Below are 24,770 nucleotides of genomic sequence, written 5' to 3' on the forward strand. Positions count from 1 at the left end.
CCGGTGAGTTTTATCACACAGTTAGTTACTCATATCCCCCCAGACTCCCCCTGCGCCACCACAGCCAGTTAATCTGATAACTCACACCTAAGTTAGAGTTAAAAAAGAGCAATGTTTTCATGAAAGTGCTTGAATAAAAACTAAACGGGGGGCATCATTCCAGCTGAAATTTTATGTCATGAAACAAGTTTTTTTTTTTTTTTTTTTAAGTCATGCAACAAAACTTGTTTACAGCTCATTTTTCAAATATTCTCTCCGGGAAAAGAATGCAGGGGACAGTGAATCCAGTCATTATCTAATTTCTTTTAAGAATCTTTGAATAGGATCCTTTTCTGTGTCTAAATGGAGGATATCTGACCCTGTGAATCCCACTCCACAAGGCACCTGCCAATCACAACACCATCAGACCTGGCAACCAATCAGAATACACCTCTGTGGTTGCCGGCACTGTAGACAGACCAGAGCTATCCTGGGATTGGCTGTAGCCGGGCTGGCTGGCAGAGAGGGACGGGGGCTTTTGTTACAGGCCGATTATGTACGAGGGGAGTCGAAAATAGCCCGCCTCAATCATTCCTTTGTGCTGGCATGACAAAGCTCTGCCCCAGCTGTGCTGTCTCCTCTCTGGGACTATGCAACAACTGCTACTGCCTGGCCTAAAGAGGCCCAGACCTACATAGGACCTACTAGAGCCTGTTTGTTGGAGGGTGTTGATGTAGGTCTATTCATATCTATGGTTGAAGGCACAAGGAAAGATATGGCTCTGGGTTTTTTGTTTTTGAGTAAGTAGCTGTATGAATGGATGCGGTTTCTGAGAGAGAAGCTGTATGAGTGGATGAGGTTTCTGAGAGAGAAGCTGTATGAATGGATGAGGTTTCTGAGAGAGAAGCTGTATGAAAGGGATGAAGTGAAAGTGGAAGGAGAGAGTTGTGCGTTAATTAGAGGTGGAAATGTGTATGTGACAGATTGGGGGAACAGAGAGAATGGGAGGGAGAAAGGGAATGAGAGAGTGAAAGAGAGAGGGATGAAGGAAAGCAATATCCAGCAGATTGAATATGCAGTGATTTGAATATCCAGTGGACTGAATATCCAGTGGTTTGAATGGTCAATGATGGCCCCAAACTGTCAGTGACAATAGAGAGGGGTGGGCCACTATTAATGACAATAGAGTCTTTGACATTGTGACCGCTCAGCCCCTCAAGGGTGGGGGAAAGGGTGAGCGAGTCTCCCATCTGCCTCAAGAGGGTCATGTCAGACCGTGTGTGGTGTGTGATGTAGTGTGTGTGGTGTGGTGTAGCGTGCGTGGTGTGTGTGGTGTGTGTGCAGGCAGGCCTTTAGAACTGGACTACAGTTGTATCAGTTTTTGAATGTACTGCATTTGTTTGGTTGCTAGCTTGAGCTCATGTTTGGTTGTGTCGTATAAGTTTGATAGCTACAGTAATTCTACCAGTGGAGGCTGGTGGGAGGAGCTATAGGAGGACAGGCTCATTGTAACGGCTGGAATGGAATACATGGAACCGTATCAAACAGATCAAACATATGGAAACCACGTTTGACTCCGTTCCACTGATTCCATTCCAGTCATTACAATGAGCCTGGCCTGCTATTGCTCCTCCCACCAGCCTCCACTGAAATCTATTATCTAAGGAGATACAAATCCAGGCTTTCTAACTCATTGTACTATCCTAGCAGTTAATCAAATAATGCAACTCACTCTCCATGTCTTGTCAATGCCATGAGTATGATTTGATATAATCACAATATATGTTGTTGTTGTGTACAACCCTGCTAAAGTCAGCAGAATATAGTTGATGGACAACAGACAACCGCTTGCCTATCTCTTCTCATCTTGTCATCAGCTGCATATTTTCTGTGAATTTATCAGAAAAGTCAGTGGTCTTTATTTAGGTTTGCTTGGCTAAGCAACAAGGTTTGCCTCTTCAGACGAAAAGAGGGGGGGGTTACTGTGGAACACGCCATGAGTGACAGTATAGGAGACAACAGACATTCTGGCTTCAATAACAGAGTCAAGTTAGGGAGAGGAGAGAGGACTTGACATGTTCTCTCCTGAAACATGTTGTCACAAAGCTCAGCCCCACCCACTGAGATGTCTGAATCACCACCAAAATTGACTTGCTTTGTGATCTGAATTGAGCGGATGGGATGATATTGGAAGAATTGTGATATATTAGAGAGCTGAAAGGGAGACAGAGAGCGACTGCCTGTGTTCGATCACAGGAGGTTGGTGGTGCCTTCATTTGGGAGGACGGGCTTCTGGTAATGGCTGGTGCGGAATTAGTTGAATGGTATCAAATACATTGTTTCATGTGTTTGATGCCATTCCATATGCTCCGTTTCAGCCATTATTATGAGCCGTCCTCCCCTCAGAAGCCTCCACTGGTGCGCATGCATGCTTTGGTGTGTATACGTGTGTACGGTGTTCTCGAGGTACAAAGCCGGAGACAACACGCCCCTCGTACTCCAACTCCCAAAACAAAGCGGGTTTTGTGGGACTGCGCTGCACACCCGGTTGCCTTGGTGATCGGAATGAAAGTGACAGTTCCCCAAGCAACAGAGCCCTCTCCCCTCCTCCTCCTCGCCATCTCCCTCCCCCCTCCTCTTCCCTACCCGCCCCAGCAGGTGTAGCAGGAAGAGAAAGATGTCTGTCACTTCTGACCTTGTGTCTCTGCTAGAGGAGAGGAGAGTGAAGTGGGAATGCGGCTGCGCAGCTCATCTGCAACTCTCCGTTGTTCGACTCACATCGAGGGCGCACAGATTCAGGGAACCAATGGGTAGCGAACAGTCGTTTCTGTGCGCTTGGGAAAGGATGGGAAGTAAAAACACAACACCTTTTATTCAAGTACTTCCTTGAGAACAGAACTGGATTGTTTCGATGCCTTTTTGGATTCGACAACATTGGGCCCCGAGCATAGTCTCCTGTGATTGCACACTCACAACTAGAGGTCGACCGATTAATCAGAATGGCCGATTAATTGGGACCAATTTCAAGTTTTCATAACAATCGGAAATCGGTATTTGGGGGCGCCGATTTGTCTATTTATTTAGGTAAGTTTAGCTAGCATTAAACTTATCTTATAAAAAACAATCAATCCTAATCACTAGTTGACTACTCATGGTTGATGATATTACTAGATATTATCTAGCGTATCCTGCGTTGCATATAATCTGACTGAGCATACAAGCATACAAATATCTAAGTATCTGACTGAGCGGTGGTAGGCAGAAGCAGGCGCGTAAACATTCATTCAAACAGCACTTTAGTGCGTTTTGCCAGCAGCTCTTCGTTGTGCGTCAAGCATTGCGCTGTTTATGACTTCAAGCCTATCAACTCCCGAGATGAGGCTGGTGTAATCGAAGTGAAATGGCTAGCTAGTTAGCGCTCGCTAATAGCGTTTCAAATGTCACTTGCTCTGAACCTTCGAGTAGTTGTTCCCCTTGCTCTGCATGGGTAATGCTGCTTCGATGGTGGCTGTTGTCGTTGTGTTGCTGGTTCGAGCCCAGGGAGGAGCGAGGAGAGGGACGGAAGCTATACTGTTACACTGGCAATACTAAAGTGCCTATAAGAACATCTAATAGTCAAAGGTTAATGAAATACAAATGGTTTAGAGGGAAATAGTCCTATAATTCCTATAATAACTACAACCTAAAACTTCTTATCTGGGAATATTGAATGACTCATGTTAAAAGGAACCACCAGCTTTCATATGTTCTCATGTTCTGAACAAGGAACTGAAACGTTAGCTTTCTTACATGGCACATATTGCACTTTTACTTTCTTCTCCAACACTTTTGTTTTTTCATTATTTAAACCAAATTGAACGTTTCATTATTTACTTGAAGCTAAATTGATTTTATTGATGTATTATATTAAGTTCAAATAAGTGTTCATTCAGTATTGTTGTAATTGTCATTATTACAAATAAATAAATACAAATCGGCCGATTAATCGGTATCGCCTTTTTTGGTCCTCCAATAATCGGTATCGGCGTTGAAAAATCATAAAAGGTCGACCTGACAACAATGACACTTAGCGTTTATGATTGCCATGGAGATATCCCCCATTGCAGAATGGGGGATGGTTGGAAGCAAGGGTCTGAATCTCCTAGTGTCCTTGCCGTGGGTGGAGACTCTGTCTGAGGAAAAGAGAGTGTATACCGCAACTTTCAGGAGGAAGAAGTGGAAGGTCATAAAGGAGCATGCTGCACTTTTACTGCCTGACAATGGAGCGCTGCTTTGTGTGGAGGTTGCATTCCCTTTAAAATGGAAGGTGAGCGCTGACAAAGAAGTTCATTGAAAAGGAGAGCTGGCCCGGTAGAGGATTTTTCCTCCTTCTTTACAGACCTAATCTCTTACATGGGGACAAAGCTCCCCCTGTGCCCCTTCCTACTTGCTCCCCATACCCCCCATCTCCCCCCTAGAAAAAGACGAGGTTCCACAGCTGCCTCTAGCTCCGCCCCCTGTCCCTCCATTATCTCTAATCTCCAGTGAAAAGCTCCCCCCTTCACACCCCGGGTCCGCCCCGCCCCAACCCCCTATATCCTCATCCCCCCTCTGTGATTAATTTCCCCTCCGGTTGGTCGGTCCCCAAAGCCATTAGTTGTTGGAACGGCCCCTTCAACACACAATCTGTACTCTCGCTTTAATTGCGGCAGAACGGGGAGCGCTAATTAACTGTGACCCTACAGAGGGTTCTCGTTAGGGGGCAACGGGGCAGGGGAGCAGGGCTGTGGGTGTGTTGGCTGGGGTCAGTACATTTGGTGTCCAGCCACGTCACGAGACAGCCGGAACCATTGTCACATGGATGCTGGAGCCCTGAGAGGGCTTGTGATGAGAGCTTGATGGGTTTTATAACCCTTGACCTGCGTCTGATGATGGGTGGCGTCTACATTCTGGGGTCTTGTTCTTCTCTTGCATGACACACTCTAGATGATCATTTTAGACCGTTTTTATCAACTCTAACCATAAATACACTATATGATGATTTACGATGTTGGGGGAGATATATGGAAACAGTGTTTGCAGTGCATGTTTGCAGTGCATGTTTGCAGTGCATGTTTGCAGTGCATGTTTGCAGTGCATGTTTGCAGTGCATGTTTGCAGTGCATGTTTGCAGTGCATGTTTGCAGTGCATGTTTGCAGTGCATGAATTGGTGAGGCTGTTTATGAAACACCTCATTTTTTGGGGAAGTTGAAATCATAGCCATCCAACGCCATATGGTTTTGATGAATGATAATGACATCATGGATGGATGAGGATGCTTTACTGTGAGTGAGTTTTTCATGTCACTCCTAGAGCAGCAGCCTCAGCTCCACTTCATAAGTAAAGACGGGTGAAACCTTGATCCCGTTAGTCACTAAAGACTTTGCTAATTGTTGTTTTGCTGATAGCTAATTGCTATTTCCTCACTCCGCTGTTGCAACCACACAAACACCCCCCAAAAAGACAGACTGAAAGGGGATACTGCTCCCATAAATCAGACAGAGAGAGAGAGAGAGAGAGAGAGAGAGAGAGAGAGAGAGAGAGAAAGAGAGTAAAAGAGATCTGTAGAAAGAGGTAGAGTTGAAAGGAGAGAGAAGGGGAATGAACGAAGTAGGAATGGTGTCCTCCTATGCATTTTTTTTAGTTGAGTCAGACGCTCTCCTCTGCATAATTATAGTCCTGCCGATTATGTCTTTAGTCTAAACACAGAGAGACCTACGAGAGGTAGCTCAGGCCAGGGTCGCCCATGGGCCGCACGTGCAATCCCAGCCTTCAGCCCCCCCCTCCTCCTCTTCCTGGCAGGTGCGAGAGGAGAGGAGAAGGCTGCTTTTCAGAGCCTCTTTCTAGAGCCGCGCGCTATAGCGCCTTACACCTCTACCCGGGATGTGAGGGGACAGGGGATCGTCTGTCCGTCTGCCAACAGGCAAAGAGAGAGAAAGGGGGGAGAGAGGTAGGAAGGCAGCATTCTAACCATGACAAACCCCCACAGTTCCTGGGAAAAGCCCCTATGACTCTCCTTGAACCATAAACTCAAGTCTTTTTTTTGTTCTTTTTTTGGGGGAGGGTGGATCAGCTTAATATTGCGGAAAGAATGTTGCTTCCAATGTAATTGTCTGCATCATATCCAATCCCCCATATTTTTGGGGTAAATATATGTATCCACACACGCATGCATATATATACACATATATACATACACATACCTATATAGACATACATACTTTTTTAAAGAATATACATTTATTATTATTCCCCGCAAAACCTTCCGCCGATCCCCCAATTGGAGTAAAGTAATAAACACTTCTGCTTCTAACTTCAATCCATACATCTTATACTGTACACACTCTACAGACACAGTCTACTTTACAATAGTTCTCTCTTGTTTGTTCTTAGTCCTTCCTCTATTTCTGATGTCCATCCTGTTTGATTTCTATTTGTAACTATGCTATTTCACAAAAGCTCCGAACCTATATACATTCTACAGATCCCTTATGCCCTACATTGTTTATCTTGTTATTAGTCCCACCCTTCAGCTCCACTCAACCCCTCCCATCTGTCTATCAACATCATCCATTTCAGACTTCTACTTGCCATATATTTTTCAACTGTGCTGTGATGCTTCACAAACGATTTTGAACCTTTCTATTCTCATAGCTTCTACAGATTGTAAATTAAAAATAAACATTTTTGCTAAAATAATTATTATATTATTGATTGATTTACCATGGCTTTTCAAATCACCCAGTATTGCTATCTGTAGTGTTAGTTCTAGGCAAATGTTGCAATTCTTCAGCCATTCCTGGACCTGTGACCAAAAATGAGCTACATATGGACAATACCAAAATAAATGATCTAATGACTCTGCCTCCTCACAGCAGAATCTGCAGAGCTGGGAAGATTGTATCCCCCATATATATAACATTCTATTAGTTGCAAGAATTTTGTATAGTAATTTATATTGAAACATTTGAAGTTTTGAATCCGGCTTTGTTTTGCGTATCAATTCATAAACCATGTGCCATGGAATGGGTACATCAAAAATCTCTTCCCAACTATTTTGCAATGTATATGGCACAGCTGTCAGTTTTTTGGTCCTTAAATGAAATTGGTATATGTTTTTATTTATCACATTTTTCTTTAACCATTTGTTCTTTAATACAGGGCCGACATACAAGTTGCTTACTTTTTTAAATTTCAAGTCTTTGGCGTTCTCATGCTGAACCACATTTGAAAGGAAACATGTCTGATCCACAGATCCACATACAGTATTCAGCTGTAGAATCTTTACTAGTAGTGTTCTCCACTTGAGAATTCTTTCCATGGTTTCTAACACATGCAGTCCTGCCTGTACCATGAGGTTGTTGAACTATTTCACAACATATTGACTGACACGTAGCTGTCTATTTGACACTCCAGTGAGTGTGACAGTCTGTGTGTTTAGGAGAGAGCGAGAGTGCATTCAAATCAAGGCAACCTTTATTTGTCACATGCGCCGAATAGAACAAGTGTAGACCTTACCGTGAAATGCTTACTTACAAGCCCTTAACCAACAGTGCAGAGTTTAAGAAAATATTTACCAAATAAACTAAAGTAAAAAAATAATTACAAAAATAATTACAAGTAACACCGGTACCGAGTCAGTGTGCAGGGGGACAGGTTAGTTGAGGTAATTTGTACATGTAGTTAGGGGTGAAGTGACTATGCATAGATAATAAACAGCGAGTAGCATCAGTGTACAAAACAAATGGAGGGGGGTTAATGTAATAGTCCAGTGGCCATTTGATTAGTTGTTCAGCAGTCTTATAGCTTGGGGGTAGAAGCTGTTATGGAGCCTTTTGGTCCAAGACTTGGCTCTCCAGTACCGCTTGCCGTGCGGTAGCAGAGAAAACGGTCTATGACATGGGTGACAGGAGTCTCTGACAATTTTATGGGCTTTCCTCTGACACCGCCTATTATATAGGTCCTGGATGGCAGGAAGCTTGGCCCCAGTGATGTACTGGGGGTACGCACTACCCTCTGCAGCGCCTTACGGTCAGATGCCGAGCGGTTGCCTTACCAGGCGGCAATGCAACCAGTCAGGATGCTCTCAATGGTGCAGCTGTATAACTTTTTGAGGATCTGGTGACCCATGCCAAATATTTTCAGTCTCCTGAGGGGGAAAGGTTTTGTAGTGCCCTCTTCACGACTGTATTTGTGTGTTTGGACCATGATAGTTCGTTGGTGATCGATCCGCTCCACTACAGCCCTGTTGATGTTGATGGGGGCCGGTTCGGACCGCCTTTTCCTATAGTCCACGATCAGCTCCTTTGTCTTGCTCACATTGAGGGAGAGGTTGTTGTCCTGGCACCACATGGCCAGTTCTCTGACCTCCTCCCTATGGGCTGTCTCATCGTTGTCGGTGATCAGGCCTATCACTGTTGTGTCGTCAGCAAACTTACAGTGGCTTGCAAAAGTATTCACCCATTTTTCCTATTTTGTTGCCTTACAACCTAGAATTAAAATATATTTTGGGGGGGTTTGTGTCATTTGATTTAACACAACATGCCTACCACTTTGAAGATGCAAAATATTTTTCCTGTGAAACAAGCAAGAAATAAGACAAAAACAGAACATGTGAGCATGCATAACTATTCACCTACCCCAAAGTCAATACTTTGTAGAGCCACCTTTTGCAGCAATTACAATTGCAAGTCTCTTGGGGTATGTCTCCGTAAGCTTGGCACATCTAGCCACTAGGATATTTGCCCATTCTTCAAGGCAAAACTTCTCCAAATCCTTCAAGTTGGATGGGTTCCACTAGTGTATAGCAATCTTTAAGTCATACCACAGATTCTCAATTGGATTGAGGTCTAGGCTTTGACGAGGCCACTCCAAGACATTTAAATGTTTTCCCTTAAACCACCCGAGTGTTGCTTTAGTAGCAGTATGCTTAGCGTCATTGTCCTGCTGGAAGGTGAACCTCCGTCACAGTCTCAAATCTCTGGAAGACTGAAACAGGTTTCCCTCAAGAATTTCCCTGTATTTAGCGCCATCCATCATTCCTTCAATTCTGACCAGTTTCCCAGTCCCTGCTGATGACAAACATCCCACAGCATGATGCTGCCACCACCATGCTTCACTGTGGGCATGTTGTTCTTGGGGTGATGAGAGGTGTTGGGTTTGCGCCAGACATAGCGTTTTCCTTGTTAGCCAAAAAGCTCCATTTTAGTCTCATCTGACCAGAGTACCTTCTTCCATATATTTGGGGTGTCTCCCACCAAATGTATTTGCTTTTATTTTTTCTTTAAGTGGTCTCTTTGTTACCTCTCTGATTAATTCCCTCCTTACCTGGTCTGTGAGTTTTGGTGGACGGCCCTCTCTTGGCAGATTTTTTGTGATGCCAAATTCTTTCCATTTCTAATAATGGATTTAATGGTGCTTTGTGGGATGTTCAAAGTTTCTGATATTTTTTATAACCCAACCCTAATCTGTACTTCTCCACAACTTTGTCGCTTACCTGTTTGGAGAGCTCCTTGGTCTTCCTGGTGCCGCTTGCTTGGTGTTGCCTCTTGCTTAGTGGTGTTGCAGACTCTGGGGCCTTTCAGAACAGGTGTATATACTAAGATCATGTGACAGATCATGTGACACTTAGATTGCACACAGGTCAACTTTAAATAACTAATTATGTGACTTCTGAAGGTAATTGGTTGCACCAGTTCTTATTTAGGGGCTTCATAGCAAAGAGGGTGGATACATATGCATGCACCACTTTTCCATTTTTATTTTGTATAATTTTTTGAAACAAGTAATTTTTTTCATTTAATTTCACCAATTTGGACTATTTTGTGTATGTCCATTACCTGAAATCCAAATAAAAATATATTTATATTACAGGTTGTAATGCAACAAAATAGGAAAAACGCCAAGGGGATGAATACTTTTGCAAGGCACTGTAATAATAGTGTTGGAGTTGTATTTGGCCACACAGTCGCGGGTGAACATGGAGTACAGGAGGGGACTAAGTACACACCCCTGAGCGGCCCGAGTTTTGAGGATCAGCGTGGCAGACCTGTTGTTGCCTACCATTTCCACCTGGAGGCGGCCCGTCAGGAAGTCTAGGATCCAGTTGCAGAGGGAGGTGTTTAGTCCCAGGGTCCTTAGCTTAGGGATGAGCTTCGTGGGCACTATGGTGTTGAACACTGAGCTGTAGTCAATGAACAGCATTCTCACATAGGTGTTCCTATTGTCCAGGTTGGAAAGGGCCATGTGGAGTGAGATTGCGTCATCTGTGGATCTGTTGGGGCAGTATGTGAATTGGAGTGCGACTAGGATATCCAGGAGGATGTTGATGTTGATGTGAGCCATGACCAGCCTTTCAAAGCACTTCATTGCTACCGACGTGAGTGCTATGGGGCGTTAATCATTTAGGCAGGTTATCTTCACTTCCTTGGGCACAGGGACTTTGGTGGTGTGCTTGGAACATGTGGGTATTACAGACTCAGGGAGAGGTTGAAAATGTCAGTTGGTCACTTGCCAGTTGGTCCGCGCATGCTTTGAGTACATGTCCTGGTAATCTGGCTTTGCGGCTTTGTGAATGTTGACCTGTTTAAAGGTCTTGCTCACATTGGTTACCGAGAGCATTATCACACAGGCATCCAGAACAACTGGTGCTCTCGTGCATGCTTCAGTGTTGCTTGCCTCGAAGTGAGCACGAAAGGCATTTAGCTCGTCTGGTAGGGTCGCATCACTGGGCAGCTCGCGTCTGGGTTTCCTTTTGTTGTCCGTAATAGTTTTCAATCCATGCCACATCCGACGAGCGTCAGAGCCGGTGTAGTAGGATTCAGTCTTAATCCTGTATTGACGCTTTACTTGTTTGATGGTTTGTCTGAGGGCATAGTGGGATTTCTTATAAGCATCCAGATTAGTGTCCCGCTCTTTGAAAGGAAAACTTTGAATGCATCTCTGTGTGTGCAATAAAGGTAGTCCAGAGTGTTTTTTCCTCTGGTTGCACATGTGACATACTGGTACAAATTTGGTAAAACTGATTTAAGTTTGCCTGCATTGCGTCTTCTGGATGAGCATTTTCTTGTTTGGTTATGGCCTTATAAAGTTGGTTGAGTGCAGTCTTAGTGCCAGCATCGGTCTGTGATGGTAAAAATAGACGGCTTCGAATAATATACAGTGGGGCAAAAAAGTATTTAGTCAGCCACCAAATGTGCCAGTTCTCCCACTTAAAAAGATGAGAGAGACCTGTAATTTTCATCATAGGTACACTTCAACTATGACAGACAAAATGAGAAAAAAAATCCAGAAAATCACATTGTAGCATTTTTAATGAATTTATTTGCAAATTATGGTGGAAAATAAGTATTTGGTCACCTACAAACAAGCAAGATTTCTGGCTCTCACAGACCTGTAACTTCTTCTTTAAGAGGCTCCTCTGTCCTCCACTCGTTACCTGTATAAATGGCACCTGTTTGAACTTGTTATCAGTATATAAGACACTTGTCCACAACCTCAAAAAGTCACACTCCAAACTCCACTATGGCCAAGACCAAAGAGCTGTCAAAGGACACCAGAAACAAAATTGTAGACCTGCACCAGAATGGGAAGACTGAATCTGCAATAGGTAAGCAGCTTGGTTTGAAGAAATCAACTGTGGGAGCAATTATTAGGAAATGGAAGACATACAAGACCACTGATAATCTTCCTCGATCTGGGGCTCCACGCAAGATCTCACCCTGTGGGGTCAAAATTATCACAAGAACGATGAGCAAAAATCCCAGAACCACATGGGGGGACCAATTAAATGACCTGCAGAGAGCTGGGACCAAAGTAACAAAGCCTACCATCAGTAACACTACGCTGCCAGGGACTCAAATCCTGCAGTGCTGGACGTGTCCCCCTGCTTAAGCCAGTACATGTCCAGGCCCTTCTGAAGTTTGCTAGAGAGCATTTGGATGATCCAGAAGAAGATTGGGAGAATGTCATATGGTCAGATGAAACCAAAATATAACTTTTTGGTAAAAACTCAACTCGTCGTGTTTGGAGGACAAAGAATGCTGAGTTGCATCCAAAGAACACCATTCCTACTGTGTACCTATGATGAAAATTACAGTCCTCTTTCATCTTTTTAAGTGGAAGAACTTGCACAATTGGTGGCTGACTAAATACTTTTTTGCCCCACTGTAGATCAGAACTCTCTTGGTAGATAGTGTGGTCTACAGCTTATCATAAGGTACTCTACCTCAGGCGAGCAATACCTAGAGACTTATTTAATATTAGACATCACATACCAGCTGTTATTGACAAAAAGACACACACCTCCACCCCTCGTCTTACCAGACGTAGCATCTCTGTTCTACCGGTGCATTGAAAATCCTTTCAGCTCTATATTATCTGTGTCGTTGTTCAGCCACGACTCAGTGAAACATAAGATATTACAGTTCTTAATGTCCCGTTGGTAGGATAATCTCAATCATAGGTCATCAATTTAATTTAATTTAATTTATTTTATTGTATGTTAGCAAGTAGAACGGAAGGCAGTGGGAGTTTACTCGCTCGCCAATGGATTCTCAGAAGGCAGCCCGATCTGCGTGCTCTTTTCCACCATCTTTTCTTCACGCAAATAACGGGGATCTGGGCCTGTTCCCAGGAGAGCAGTATATCCTTCTCGTCGGACTCGTTAAAGGAAAAAGCTTCTTCCAGTTCGTGGTGAGTAATCCCAGTTCGGATGTCCAGAAGTTATTTTCGGTCATTAGAGACGGTAGCAGCAACATTATGTACAAAATAAGTTTCAAACAACATGTAAAACATTAGCCATACTCTTCAGCGCCATCTTAATTCATATAGATGAGTTTTGTTTCATAGTATTTACATAGTGTAGAGTAAACACGCTTTTGAAAAGAATGTGCCAACATTGGCAAGCTTGTGTTTTGTGTTTTTTTCCATGTGATTGTGCATTTCAGATAGCAGCCCATGTAGGGATGAGTGCAGACTGCACAGCCTCTGTTATTTGGCTAAGGCCCGTTCACAGGCTCCATTGCCTCATTGCAGTTTGCAGCTGTATAAAATGAGGAACAGATTGTGTATGATGTAAAATGGCAAGCATCCCCGTCTCCATGGAAAAGGTTGAGTAAACGTTGTGCCGCAGATTAGTACAGTTTAGAAGGAACAACACTACTAACAACACGTGCCCATGGAAACAATGAAAAGAGCTCTGTTTCCAATCTGTGGCTCCCACTGGACTCCATCATCATGGCTGGAGAAGATGTGGTGGAGAAGAAGTGCTGAAGAAGAAGAGGTAGAGAAATAGAGCTGGAGAAGAAGAGCTGGAGAAGAAGAGGTGGAGAAGAAGAGGTGGAGAAGAAGAGCTGGAGATGGTGTGGTGGGGAAGAGGAGCTGGAGAAGAAGAACTGGAGAAGAAGAGCTGGAGAAGAAGTGGTGGAGAAGAAGAGCTAGAGAAGAAGAGCTGGAGAAGAAGAGGTGGAGAAGAAGAGCTGGAGATGGTGTGGTGGGGAAGAGGAGCTGGAGAAGAAGAACTGGAGAAGAAGAGCTGGAGAAGAAGTGGTGGAGAAGAAGAGCTGGAGAAGAAGAGGTGGAGAAGGTGTGGTGGAGAAGAAGAGGTGGAGACGGTGTGGTGGAAAAGAAGAGTTGGAGAAGAAGAGGTAGAGAAGGTGTGGTGGGGAAGAGGTGGAGGAGAAGAGATGTTGTTGGCAGTCGGGGGAGGGGCAGTGCAGTCTTGCCAGGGTGTGTGTAGCAGTATGTGTGGCAGTAATGGGGTTATATTTTAGAGGGATGGGGGAGGTGCTAGCAGGGCGATAAGGGGAGAGAAGCGGCGGCAGGATTAGAGCAGTCTATAAAGTTGTGAAAACGGAGGTAAAGTTGAGCAACCGTCCCAATAAACCCTGCAGCTCAGCAGAGGAGCCACACGACCGGGTGGAGGATAGAGGAAGGAGGAAGGAGGGTGGCATGGGAGGGTGAGTAACTGTGGGGAGGGAGGAAGGCAGCTGACATACAGGGGCAGGAGACAGTCAGAGGGACAACGGGTACAGAGATGGATTTGGGGGGTATTTTAGGGTTTAGAGATTGGGCGGGGGCAGGGTGGGGCGGTTGATGCCAGCTGACACAGTCTGGCCTTCCTCCAGACCAGACCAGACCAGGGGGATGTTTAGACAACTTTGACGGATGCAGGGTGAGCGGGGACAGGTGTGCGGTAACCAGGCCTCCGCCTGGCAGTTAGGTGATACCCAATACCGTCAAAGGGGAGATGTTCTTAACGGGTGCTCAAAAGAGTTGAGGACAGGGAGCATTTGGGGTGGGAGGGTTAGAGGCTTAGGTCCCTTATCCACCGCCTTCAGCTGCCCCCACCCCATCCCCAGAGTGAAGGCTTCACCAGGCCCCCGTCTTGTTCCACTGACAGGAGCCACCATGGACTGGTTGACCCTGGAGCCCAGGCCCACTGCAGGGAAGGTCAAAGTCAACCTTAATGCTACCTAAAATCCCGGGCCACTGCTGCCAGTCTAAACACAGACCTCCATTCCTGCCCTCCTCAAACACACACACACACGCACACACACACCCACACCCACACCCACACCCACACACACACACACACACACACACACACACACACACACACACACACACACACACACACACACACACACACACACACACACACACACACACACACACACACACTGCAGGGTACTAGAGGGATAGTTAGGGTGGGAAGTCAAATAGTAAATTCAACATAATAGAATCCAAGTAGAAAAGCAGGACAGACACTTTGTCAACTATCCTCCTGTTGTGGTTGTAAAGATTCTGAGGTAATCAGCACAGTGGTTTAGCTGACTCAGATGACATGGCAGTACAGCAGGGTCCCCGTACACCTCTCAAGTGTGATCTGTGGTAGAGGAGATTTGAGGGACACCTCTGTAACCTAGCTGTGGTGAGGGGTTGAGGAGAGGGGGGGGGGTGATGTTCAGTGAGGGAGGGCAGCATGCTGCCTCCTCCTTCAGTCAAGAGCCTCTCTTCTCCTCTCTCCCCCCTAACCTCATTCTTCCAAACCTCCCTCCCTCGCTTCCTCCCTCCCTCCTCCTCTCACTCCTCTCCATCACCCATGAGCCAAGAGTAGCTGCTTCATTATTCATAGTGGGGGTTGTGTGTTTGTGAGACGGGGAATGTGGGTGTATCATAATTAGGGCCGTCTGTGCAGTACAGCCCGGCCCAGGGGTTGATGAGACAGGGTTTCAGAGTGCTCCAGCGCCCCCTCCTCCTCTCATCTCATCTCCTCCTCCCTCCATTCGAGCCCAATGCGGATGGCAATCAGTCACCGTTAGACTCATCTGGGCTGACCAGGAATTTACACGAGGTCCAGTTACCACACAAGCCCTGAGACGACAAATGAGCTGCTGAAATGTGTATTTTTAACTGTGTTTCTGTGTGCTTCCAATGTGCACGGTTTAGCTGGAAGAGAGCATATTTTCTAGCTATGTGTGTGTCAGTGTGTGTGTGATTCCTTTCTTGCTCTGTGTGTCTGCAGGCTGGTATGTGTGTGTTAAGCAGAGTGAATGTCTGGTGATTATGGCTGTATATATAGTCCTCTGTGGGTATGCTTTTGGACGTGTGAGTTTTCTCCGCATGGACAGGCGAGCAGCTTGTGTGTGCATGTGTGTGTGTGCGCTTGTCCTTGTGTCTTTGTGTATTGTGGGTCATATGTTTTAGGATGTTAGTAGTATCAGTCACTTGAAATCATCTCCATAGTAAACACGTTGCTCCTCGCTATCGCAGCCTGGTACACAGCCAAACAAGGCTGGTTCGACACATCTCCCTACTCTGGCTCTGTGGCCATGTTAACATGCAGTTAGACCCGTTTGAAATTGAAAAGGAAGAAATTGTGACAACTGTCCATAGAAACATCAACTTCTAAGAGTCCTTACAGCAACCTGGCAAAATAGATTTTTCTCTGGGTAACACCCCTCACCCCCCTCTCTCCCTCCCTATCTTCTCTCTCCCCCCTCTCTTCTGTGTACTCTCTACTAGCTGGAAGGTCTCAGAGGGGTGTGATAGAGGGCCTTGGGAGGGTGAAGGAGAGAGTGTGAGAGGAGATGAAGGGCAGACCAGCGGAGGGAGCAAACACGGCATCCTTCAGCTGTTTGCACGGCATGGGCCCCGTAACCATGACAACGCCATTCTTGCTGGCTGAAGTCGAACTGAGGAAAGGGGGGGGGGGGAGAAAGCCCTGGACCCACTCAAAAGAGTGACATCACTATAGAGGAAGTTACTGTTTCTTCCAAGTCCTTTAGTTATTCTTTTGAGACTTTCTTATACTTCCTCTGGTGCGTGCACTCAATCGTTGCAAGGCTGAGGAGAAGGAGGCTGTGAATCATTTGCTGATTTGCTGTTACATGTACGTAATTCCTCTAGTAAGCTGCAGGCCCCTTGTCCACACCAACACTCAGTTTTCATATGATTTCATAAATGACCTAAATGCGTTCCTTAGCTGTACACCGACCCAACCTGGCCCTCAGACTCAGTGGTTGCAGACTGCTGCAGATCGTTGTGTTTTTTTTTATCGTTGTGGGTGTTTTTTTTCGATCGCTGTGGGTGGTTTTTTTCGATCGCTGTGGGTGTTTTTTTTCGATCGCTGTGGGTGTTTTTTTTCTCTCTCTCTCTCTCTCTCTCTCTCTCTCTCTCTCTCTCTCTCTCTCTCTCTCTCTCTCTCTCTCTAACATGGCTGACATGAGCACATTCAAAAGACATAAAGTGATTTTTGACAGAGACCATTTGCCAAGTTTCCTTGACCCCCACCCCCACCTCCCTTACTGTTCGTGATTGCATAAGCACATGCAACATCCACATCCAGTGCAGTCTCCTCACATGCAACATCCACATCCAGTGCAGTCTCCTCACATGCAACGTCCACATCCAGTGCAGTCTCCTCACATGCAACATCCACATCCAGTGCAGTCTCCTCACATGCAACGTCCACATCCAGTGCAGTCTCCTCACATGCAACGTCACATCCAGTGCATGCAACATCCACATCCAGTGCAGTCTCCTCACATGCAACGTCCACATCCAGTGCAGTCTCCTCACATGCAACATCCACATCCAGTGCAGTCTCCTCACATGCAACGTCCACATCCAGTGCAGTCTCCTCATGCAACATCCACATCCAGTGCAGTCTCCTCACATGCAACATCCACATCCAGTGCAGTCTCCTCACATGCAACGTCCACATCCAGTGCAGTCTCCTCACATGCAACATCCACATCCAGTGCAGTCTCCTCACATGCAACGTCCACATCCAGTGCAGTCTCCTCACATGCAACCTCTCCTTTTTAAATAATAACACATTACGTCACCCAACAGGCAACAGCTGCCCTGCAATATTTTCGGGGGACCTGCTGGTTGCCTGGGTGACTATGAGGAATAATCATGGGTCTGGACTGAACCAAACCCCCTTCTCTATAACAAAACACACATAAACACACTGCATAGGGTCCCTGGAGTCCCCTGTCCCTGGTGAGTAGGGCTCCGGCTCCAAGCCTATAGACAATGAGCCCCCGACTCTCAGGGGCCCCATCTGTTTCAAAAGTGCAATCAAGTGAGCCGCGATGGGCGGACAGGAAAATACGAGTCACGGAGGAAGGCTGAAGCCTGTTTTTATATTCTCCCCCCTCTCTCAGTCATCCTCGTCTACTCTCTCTCACACAATCTCTTTCTTTCTCTGTCTCTCTCTCTCTGATGGTCATAAAGCCAGGAAACATCTGTAACCCCTTCCACGGGTTAGAGTTCATGTTCCAAAACCTAGTCAGAACAGGCAGGCAGGCAGAGTATTCTGCTACAGTGTCCCCCTGTCTGCTGAGACAGATAGCCCTGCGTCCTTTGTCGCCGGTCGTTAAGCCATTAAAACCAATTTAATTGGTTATTGAGGCGGCCATGGTCATTTCTATGGGTTCAGTGCCCTGTCAATCAATAAATCTCTCTCTGCTTGGCTGGTATTAGCTTGTGGTCAGCACTTTTCTAAATGACAGTGAGTTCTTCCCTTGGAGACTGTTGTGGTGTGACTCAGAGTTAACCTGTAATCTGTAAATAGTTTACCACCATAGTATGACCATAATGATACTTCAGAGTATGCATTCTGTTCACCTATGAGAACAACACACTTTCAGTGTCTGAGAGAACTTAAAAAAAAAAAACGTTTTAATCTGCATTAGTTTTTGTTCTTAGGCTGCATTTACACAGGCAGGGGAATTCTGGTATTTTGCTGATTATTGGCAAAGGAGCTGATCTGATTAGTGGAAAATATCAGAATTGGGCTACCTGTGTCAACACAGCATATGGCTGAGTGATTCTACCTCGTCACATTTCCTATTTGGTGATTTTTAACCCATTGAAACCAAATGGATGAAAGTCTCACCTATCATAGGCAGATAATCCTGCTATTAGATCAAAGGTACACAGTTTACTGGGTTTACCCAGGGCCTAAGGAGCTCCCTTTAATGAGCTTACATTAAACCTACCCACCATATCTCACTGTTTAAGATTGGTATTTATCAGGCTTTTCCTCTCTAAGGTTATCCCAGTGTGAATCCAACCATAATAGAATCCTGGATTGTTTTCAAGAGGTCTCCGAATTGGAATAAGGGATTAAACTGGCATGATTTCAGTGAAAGCGGTATAATTAAATACATCTTCAAGTACTTCCTGGTGATCCAGAGATGGGCTCTGCCATTGGACGTCCACCAGAACTATCTGGGAGAAGTGTGTATGTAAGAGCTGTGGAGGAGGACATGGAGGCGGAGGGTTTCCCCCTTCTGCTGCTACTGCATGTAAGGCTTGTCATGCTCTCAGGAGCAGGGGAACAGGGGAGCAGGGGAGGCCAGGGCACACATCATCTCTCAGCAGCTCCCCATCTCTGCCCATTCGTGCAGGGAATGAATGAGTCACACAATTAATGATTCCATAAAAACAACTGCTCTTGAAATGGCCCATCGCTCTCAGCATGGCAGTTGTTGCTGAGCTGAATTCTCCTAGCCAGGCCATCCCATCTACTACATGAAGGGCTTCTCAATGACTAGTGTCAGGCCAAAGGCTCCAACACGTGGTTCATCGGGCCACATTTGAAGAAGATATTTTACCCATTCCCTATAATGCCTATGAACAGTTCAGTTGTAATTCCTATTTTCATTCATTTCAGGTTCAGATTATTGTAGAAGGAAATCCTGGCCACACAGTAAATACGAAAATACAACTTACTTTTAACCTCTTTGGGATAGGCAGGATGCAAATGTCTCAACTGGCCAATTGCCAGGGAAAATGCAAAGCGCCAGATTCAAATAAAATACTATAAAATTCAAACTTTCATTAAATCACACATGTAAGATACTCAATTAAAGCTACACTCAGTGTGAATCCAGCCAACATGGTAGATTTTTAAAATGCTTTTCGGCGAAAGCATAAGAAGCTATTATCTGATGATAGCACAACAGTAAACAAAGAGGGTAGCATATTTCAACCCTGCAGGCGCTACACAAAACTCTGAAATAAAATATAAAACATGCATTACCTTTGACAAGCTTCTTTTGTTGGCGCTCCAACATGTCCCATAAACATCACAATTGGTCCTTTTGTTCGATTAATTCCGTCCATATATATCCAAAATGTCAATTTATAAAGCGCGTTTGATCCAGAAAAAACAGCTTACAAAAAAAACGCAACGTCACTACAAAATATTTCTAAAGTTGCCTATAAACTTTGCCAAAATATTTCAAACTACTTTTGTAATACAACTTTAGGTATTTTTAAACGTTAATAATCGATCAAATTGTAGACGGGTCTTTCTGTGTTCAATACAGGAATGAAAACAAACCAGCGATACCTTTTACGTCTTGCGCAACTCTCAACAGTGTACCCAGTTCCTAGATGGCCTACTTCTTCATTGCACAAAATAATAACCTCAACCGAATTCCAAAGACTGGTGACATCCAGTGGAAGTGGTAGGAACTGAAAACAGGTTCCTAAGAAATATCCCTGGGCAATGACAACCAAGGGAAAAGAGAGAGGGGGAAAAAAACTGAACAGTTAGTCCTTGGGGTTTTGCCTGCTACATAAGTTCTGTTATACACACAGACATGATTCAAACAGTTTTAGAAACTTCAGATGGTTTTCTATCCAAATATATGAACAATATGGATATCTTATATTCTTGGCATGAGTAGCAGGAAGTTGAAATTGGGCACGCTATTTATCCGAAAATGAAAATTCTGCCCCCTAGCCCCAAGAGGAAGCGGTCTTTTGTGCTTTTGATTGGGATGAAACAAGGGGATTCCCAACCATAGTAACTGACTATAGCAGTAACCAGGTAGAGGTTAGTCAGAGCAGTGGTGATGGGACTGCCAACTGAGCATGCTCTGTGAGCACTGTGGGAAATGTCAACATAGCAGAGAAAGGCATTGTCAAACAGTGTCACTTCTCGGGCAGGGTTACCCTATGTACCCCCCCACCACACACACTCACACACATACAAGAAGACTCAAGAAGAAGGCTGTAATTGCTGCCACAGGTGCTTCAACAGACACACACAAACACTTTTCCCCTTTAACTACATTACAATAGTCATCGCTTTCCTAGGCCTTCATCTAACTAGTAATGTTCAACTGTGCTGCTGAATATCAAACCTCAGACAGACAGTCTATCTATAGAAATGACCTCTTGTGTACAATTGAAATACAGAAAAAGTATTGCAAAAAAGGGTACAATTTGATAGGATGGCCTTTGCTGCTGCTTAACCAGTCTGCTCTCCCCTCCCCATCCCCCTTACCCACATCCCCATGCCAAGACAATGGCCATATCTGCCCTAATAATACACTGGCTGATTTTTTCGGGCCCAGATTACCCCTGGGATACCAGTTGTCAGAAACTCACAGAGGCTCTTCACCCCAACCCATAGTCTGAAATTCCTAAATGTCCCTGTATTAATAGTTTGCCACAACTGGTACTGCGTAGGGCCAAACTCAACCCCATTGGCCCAAGAAAACAATGGAGGGAAAGCGTGAAGCAGGAAGCTGCGACTGGTCGGAGGCGATAAGGACAGATTTCAGTCCGGCCCTAACAGAAGAGAGAGGGAGGGAGAAAATGAGGTAGGAAGGGAGGGAGAGAGAGAGGGAGACGGCTCGGTTTGGGACTGGCCTAGTTTCTGCCACGTTATGAGTGTTTTCAGGCGGGTTGTTTTCCTTTCATGGTCTAAACACACTCATGTTCAGAGAGAATGGTGATGATATATTTACACAGAGAGAAGTTGTGTTTGTCTTGGATGCGTGGCGCCAATGCACCTGATAACGGCAGTAGAGGAAGATAATTAACCAAGGTCTGTAGCCAGACTGATAGAATCCGGACCTAAAAATTAAGTGCTTACTGTATAGTGCTGGTAATGCAGAGGTCGACATTGTAAATAAACCCTTTTATTGTCCAATTTCCCTCCCGAGGGAGACTCCAATGTCAGACCAGTCAATGACTCGTGTTACTATCGAATTAGTTCCAATACGGAGTCTTTCAGTAGACTCCCTGTCCCACACTAGTCATCATGTACTGTAGCCCACGCTCCGGATAAGAAGACACTCCATAGCCGTGTGGCTGTTTTTTCAGCTGCGCTCACAACTTCATCCTGTCATGGGATCACAGTACAGTGTAACACTGAACAGATGTGGCCATGTGGACGTTTTAAACATTTTTTCCTCCCTGCTAATCATGGTTGTAGACATGCAATAGTGATACCAAATGGTTGAGGATGAATGTAGCAGACGGACTCCTAATATATTTATATATATATATATAGGAGTTGGGTATACATCACTAACAGATATGGGACTAATTAACATCACCCCCTATATATATATAGAGAGAGGACCAGTGCATATAGCTTCCTTAATCTGCTGTATTTCTGTAAGCACAGTTTGACCTGGGGTGATGTTAATTACTCAGTAGTAATCGTGCTGCCTAACAGGCTTCATTAGGTATATCACCACTGTGTACATTTCAAATGACCTGACATTCCTAGCCTAGTCCCATGTCTGTTTGTGATGTATACCCAACTCCTATATGGTCAATGTGACATGACAATGACAATAGGAGTTGGCAAAACAGTACAAAACAGATCTGGGACCAGGCTGTATTCATCCTGCTGACTCTGTATGACGTTACTGATGGAATTTGACCAGGCGTTACTGATATTACTTTCACAGATGGGAGATGTGAAAGTCAGGAAACGGCAAACAATCTGCACAATAGTTTAAATAGCTACATTTAATGCTCATAAAAACAAACTACATTGAGTCATTGCATAGATACCGTAGGGAGCGTCTGCTAAGGGGAACCAACTAGAAGAGGCTGTAGTTAGAACGTACACGGTTGTATTTTATGAGATGGCAAATATTATTAACCAATTCCTATGTTGACCGCCATCTTGGGAAAGACCAGAAGTGAAACTTTTGAAATCTGGGAAAAGAGGGAGTCACTGGACATTAAAGAAATACACATACTGATTTGTATTTATTTATTTTATTTCACCTTTATTTAACCAGGTAGGCAAGTTGAGAACAGGTTCTCATTTATAATTGCGACCTGGCCAAGATAAAGCAAAGCAGTTCGACACATACAACAACACAGAGTTACACATGGAGTAAAACAAACATACAGTCAATAATACAGTATTGTGTGTTGTGTGTTTTTTTCATGTTTGATTAGGCCTACACATACTCATAAAATGACATTCTCTCGAGATGCTTGATTGGTAATGAGAGTACATTACCATTAATTAAAGTTGCATATGTTCTGTATGTATTTGTCAACAACCTATAAACAACTTTATAGGAACCAAAAGCCTTAAGTTAGTAAGTCATGTTCTGTATGTATGAATGAGACATTGAAGTGTTTCCGTCTGTTCTCCAGGCACGACAGAGCGGGTGTGTCTGATCCAGGGGACAGTGGAGGCTCTGAATGGAGTCCATAACTTCATCGCTGAGAAGGTGCGGGAGATGCCACAAAGCACCCAGAAATCCGAACCGGTCAGCGTAATGCAGCCACAGACCACCGTCAACCCTGACCGCATCAAACAGGTGAAGCCCATTACCATGATCCCAACCCCTGCTTCTTTTCTCTCAAGACCCTCTAGTGTTGAGACCGAGACTACATTCTCTCCCTGGACTATAAATGACAGTTCAACCTGAGAGTGTATAGTGAATGTAAAAGGGATTTTTTCCACTGAGGCAATGAAAGTGTCTGTGTGCGTGTGCACGTGAGTGTGTGGTTCTAGATGTGTGTTGGGGTAGGTAGGTTTGAATATGATTTAGCAAACTGACAATCCTGGACCGAACCTTTATGGAGGAGCGTCATTGCGGTAGTTGAGCCAAAATGTTGACCCCTGAGCTAGTCATACCAAAATGGATGATTCTAATCCCAGTCATTAGTTTGTATATAGCCTCACCCCATTGTCTATGTGTTGGCAGCTACCATCTCACAACAAGGGGCTGGAAGTCATGATTATTTGTCTTTCGAAAGAAGGCACAATTTAATAAATGTTTTCAGTGTAAGTTTGTGGCCAAGCTCTGATTTTGTGTCTGCACGAGGCTCGAGGGAGTGTTCCCAGCTTCCATGTAAACAGACAGAAAGAGACATCCTCCGGCTGTGATATAATCCACCCAGACAGGATATGGCGTCTGGGGTGTGGGGTTTCTTGCTCTTCCAGATAGGCCCCCTTAAACCCACACATGTGACATTAACAATGGATGGCTAACCTCACTACCCTCAACCTGTCACCAGCTATCACACAGACCAGGGTCTGGAAGGAAGCTCCCCCAGCACCGCAAAGGAAGTGTGGCTCATAAGTGTTGTCCAGCTAAAACACATAGATGAGGTGTTAGAAGTGAAAAAGGCCATCCGCCAAAATCCACATTGTCCCACATCAGGGCTGAGACTTTCAGCTCATTTGTGCTGCGGCATTCCATCCAGATGATTTGCTCCTTCCATCACCCTCTCTCGCCTTCCACTTCCTTTAAAATCAACCATGGCAGCACTATCGAATGAAAATGACAAGACAAATTGTCACTGTATTTTGTCATGTATAACTCTATTGTTTGGCCTTTTAGAGTCCACCAGTTCATACCAACACAGAACAGGCTCAGTTAGCCACGCCATTGATTCCCCCTCCCAATCTCTTTAAGTGATTATCACTTATGGTCACTTGATGATTACACCCCATTGATTGTTCGGGGAGGACCTGCATTGTTTTCATCTGCAACATTGACCCCAACATTCTATTTATCGTCCCGTTAATTCAATCACCTCTTAGGACAAAGAGCACATGTTGGGTATTCATAATTCAGAACGTTAGTTATTTTCTGGTATCTGTGCTGTGCTAATCCCTCACGGCATTGTCCCTTTCGTGCTTACTGAGCAGACTCAGTGATGGCAGGCAATAACCTAAATTCGTGGAACACAATACGAGGGCCTGCCGATGGCGGCTCCTGCTCCTTCTGCCGCGAGGCCAGCCTGATTATTAACGTGTATAATTATAGGAGTTATCAGACATGTTACACACGTCTGCTAGGCAAAGAATACTCCACTGGGAAAAAGTTACTGCAGAGTGAACACTTTGGGGTTCTGATATAGTCAGGAATTTATACATAATATACACTTCCACTCACATTATACAGGCACGCACACGCACTCACACACGTATCCTAGGAACACACAAATATAGTATACAGTTGAAGTCGGAAGTTTA

General features: G+C 44.8%; 1 protein-coding gene across 2 annotated transcripts in view; it reads left to right on the top strand.

Annotated features, from left to right (window-relative positions):
• The window catches only part of nova2 (NOVA alternative splicing regulator 2), a 65,594-nt gene that overhangs the window by 16,679 nt on the left and 24,145 nt on the right, over positions 1 to 24,770 (top strand). For both annotated transcript variants that reach the window (XM_052525128.1, XM_052525132.1), the window contains one exon: positions 22,937 to 23,103. In XM_052525128.1, coding sequence (XP_052381088.1) covers positions 22,937 to 23,103 — 167 coding nt within the window. The remainder of the gene's footprint in view (positions 1 to 22,936; positions 23,104 to 24,770) is intronic.

The sequence above is a fragment of the Oncorhynchus keta genome, chromosome 1 (genome assembly GCF_023373465.1).
Source record: "Oncorhynchus keta strain PuntledgeMale-10-30-2019 chromosome 1, Oket_V2, whole genome shotgun sequence".
Lineage (NCBI taxonomy): Eukaryota > Metazoa > Chordata > Actinopteri > Salmoniformes > Salmonidae > Oncorhynchus > Oncorhynchus keta.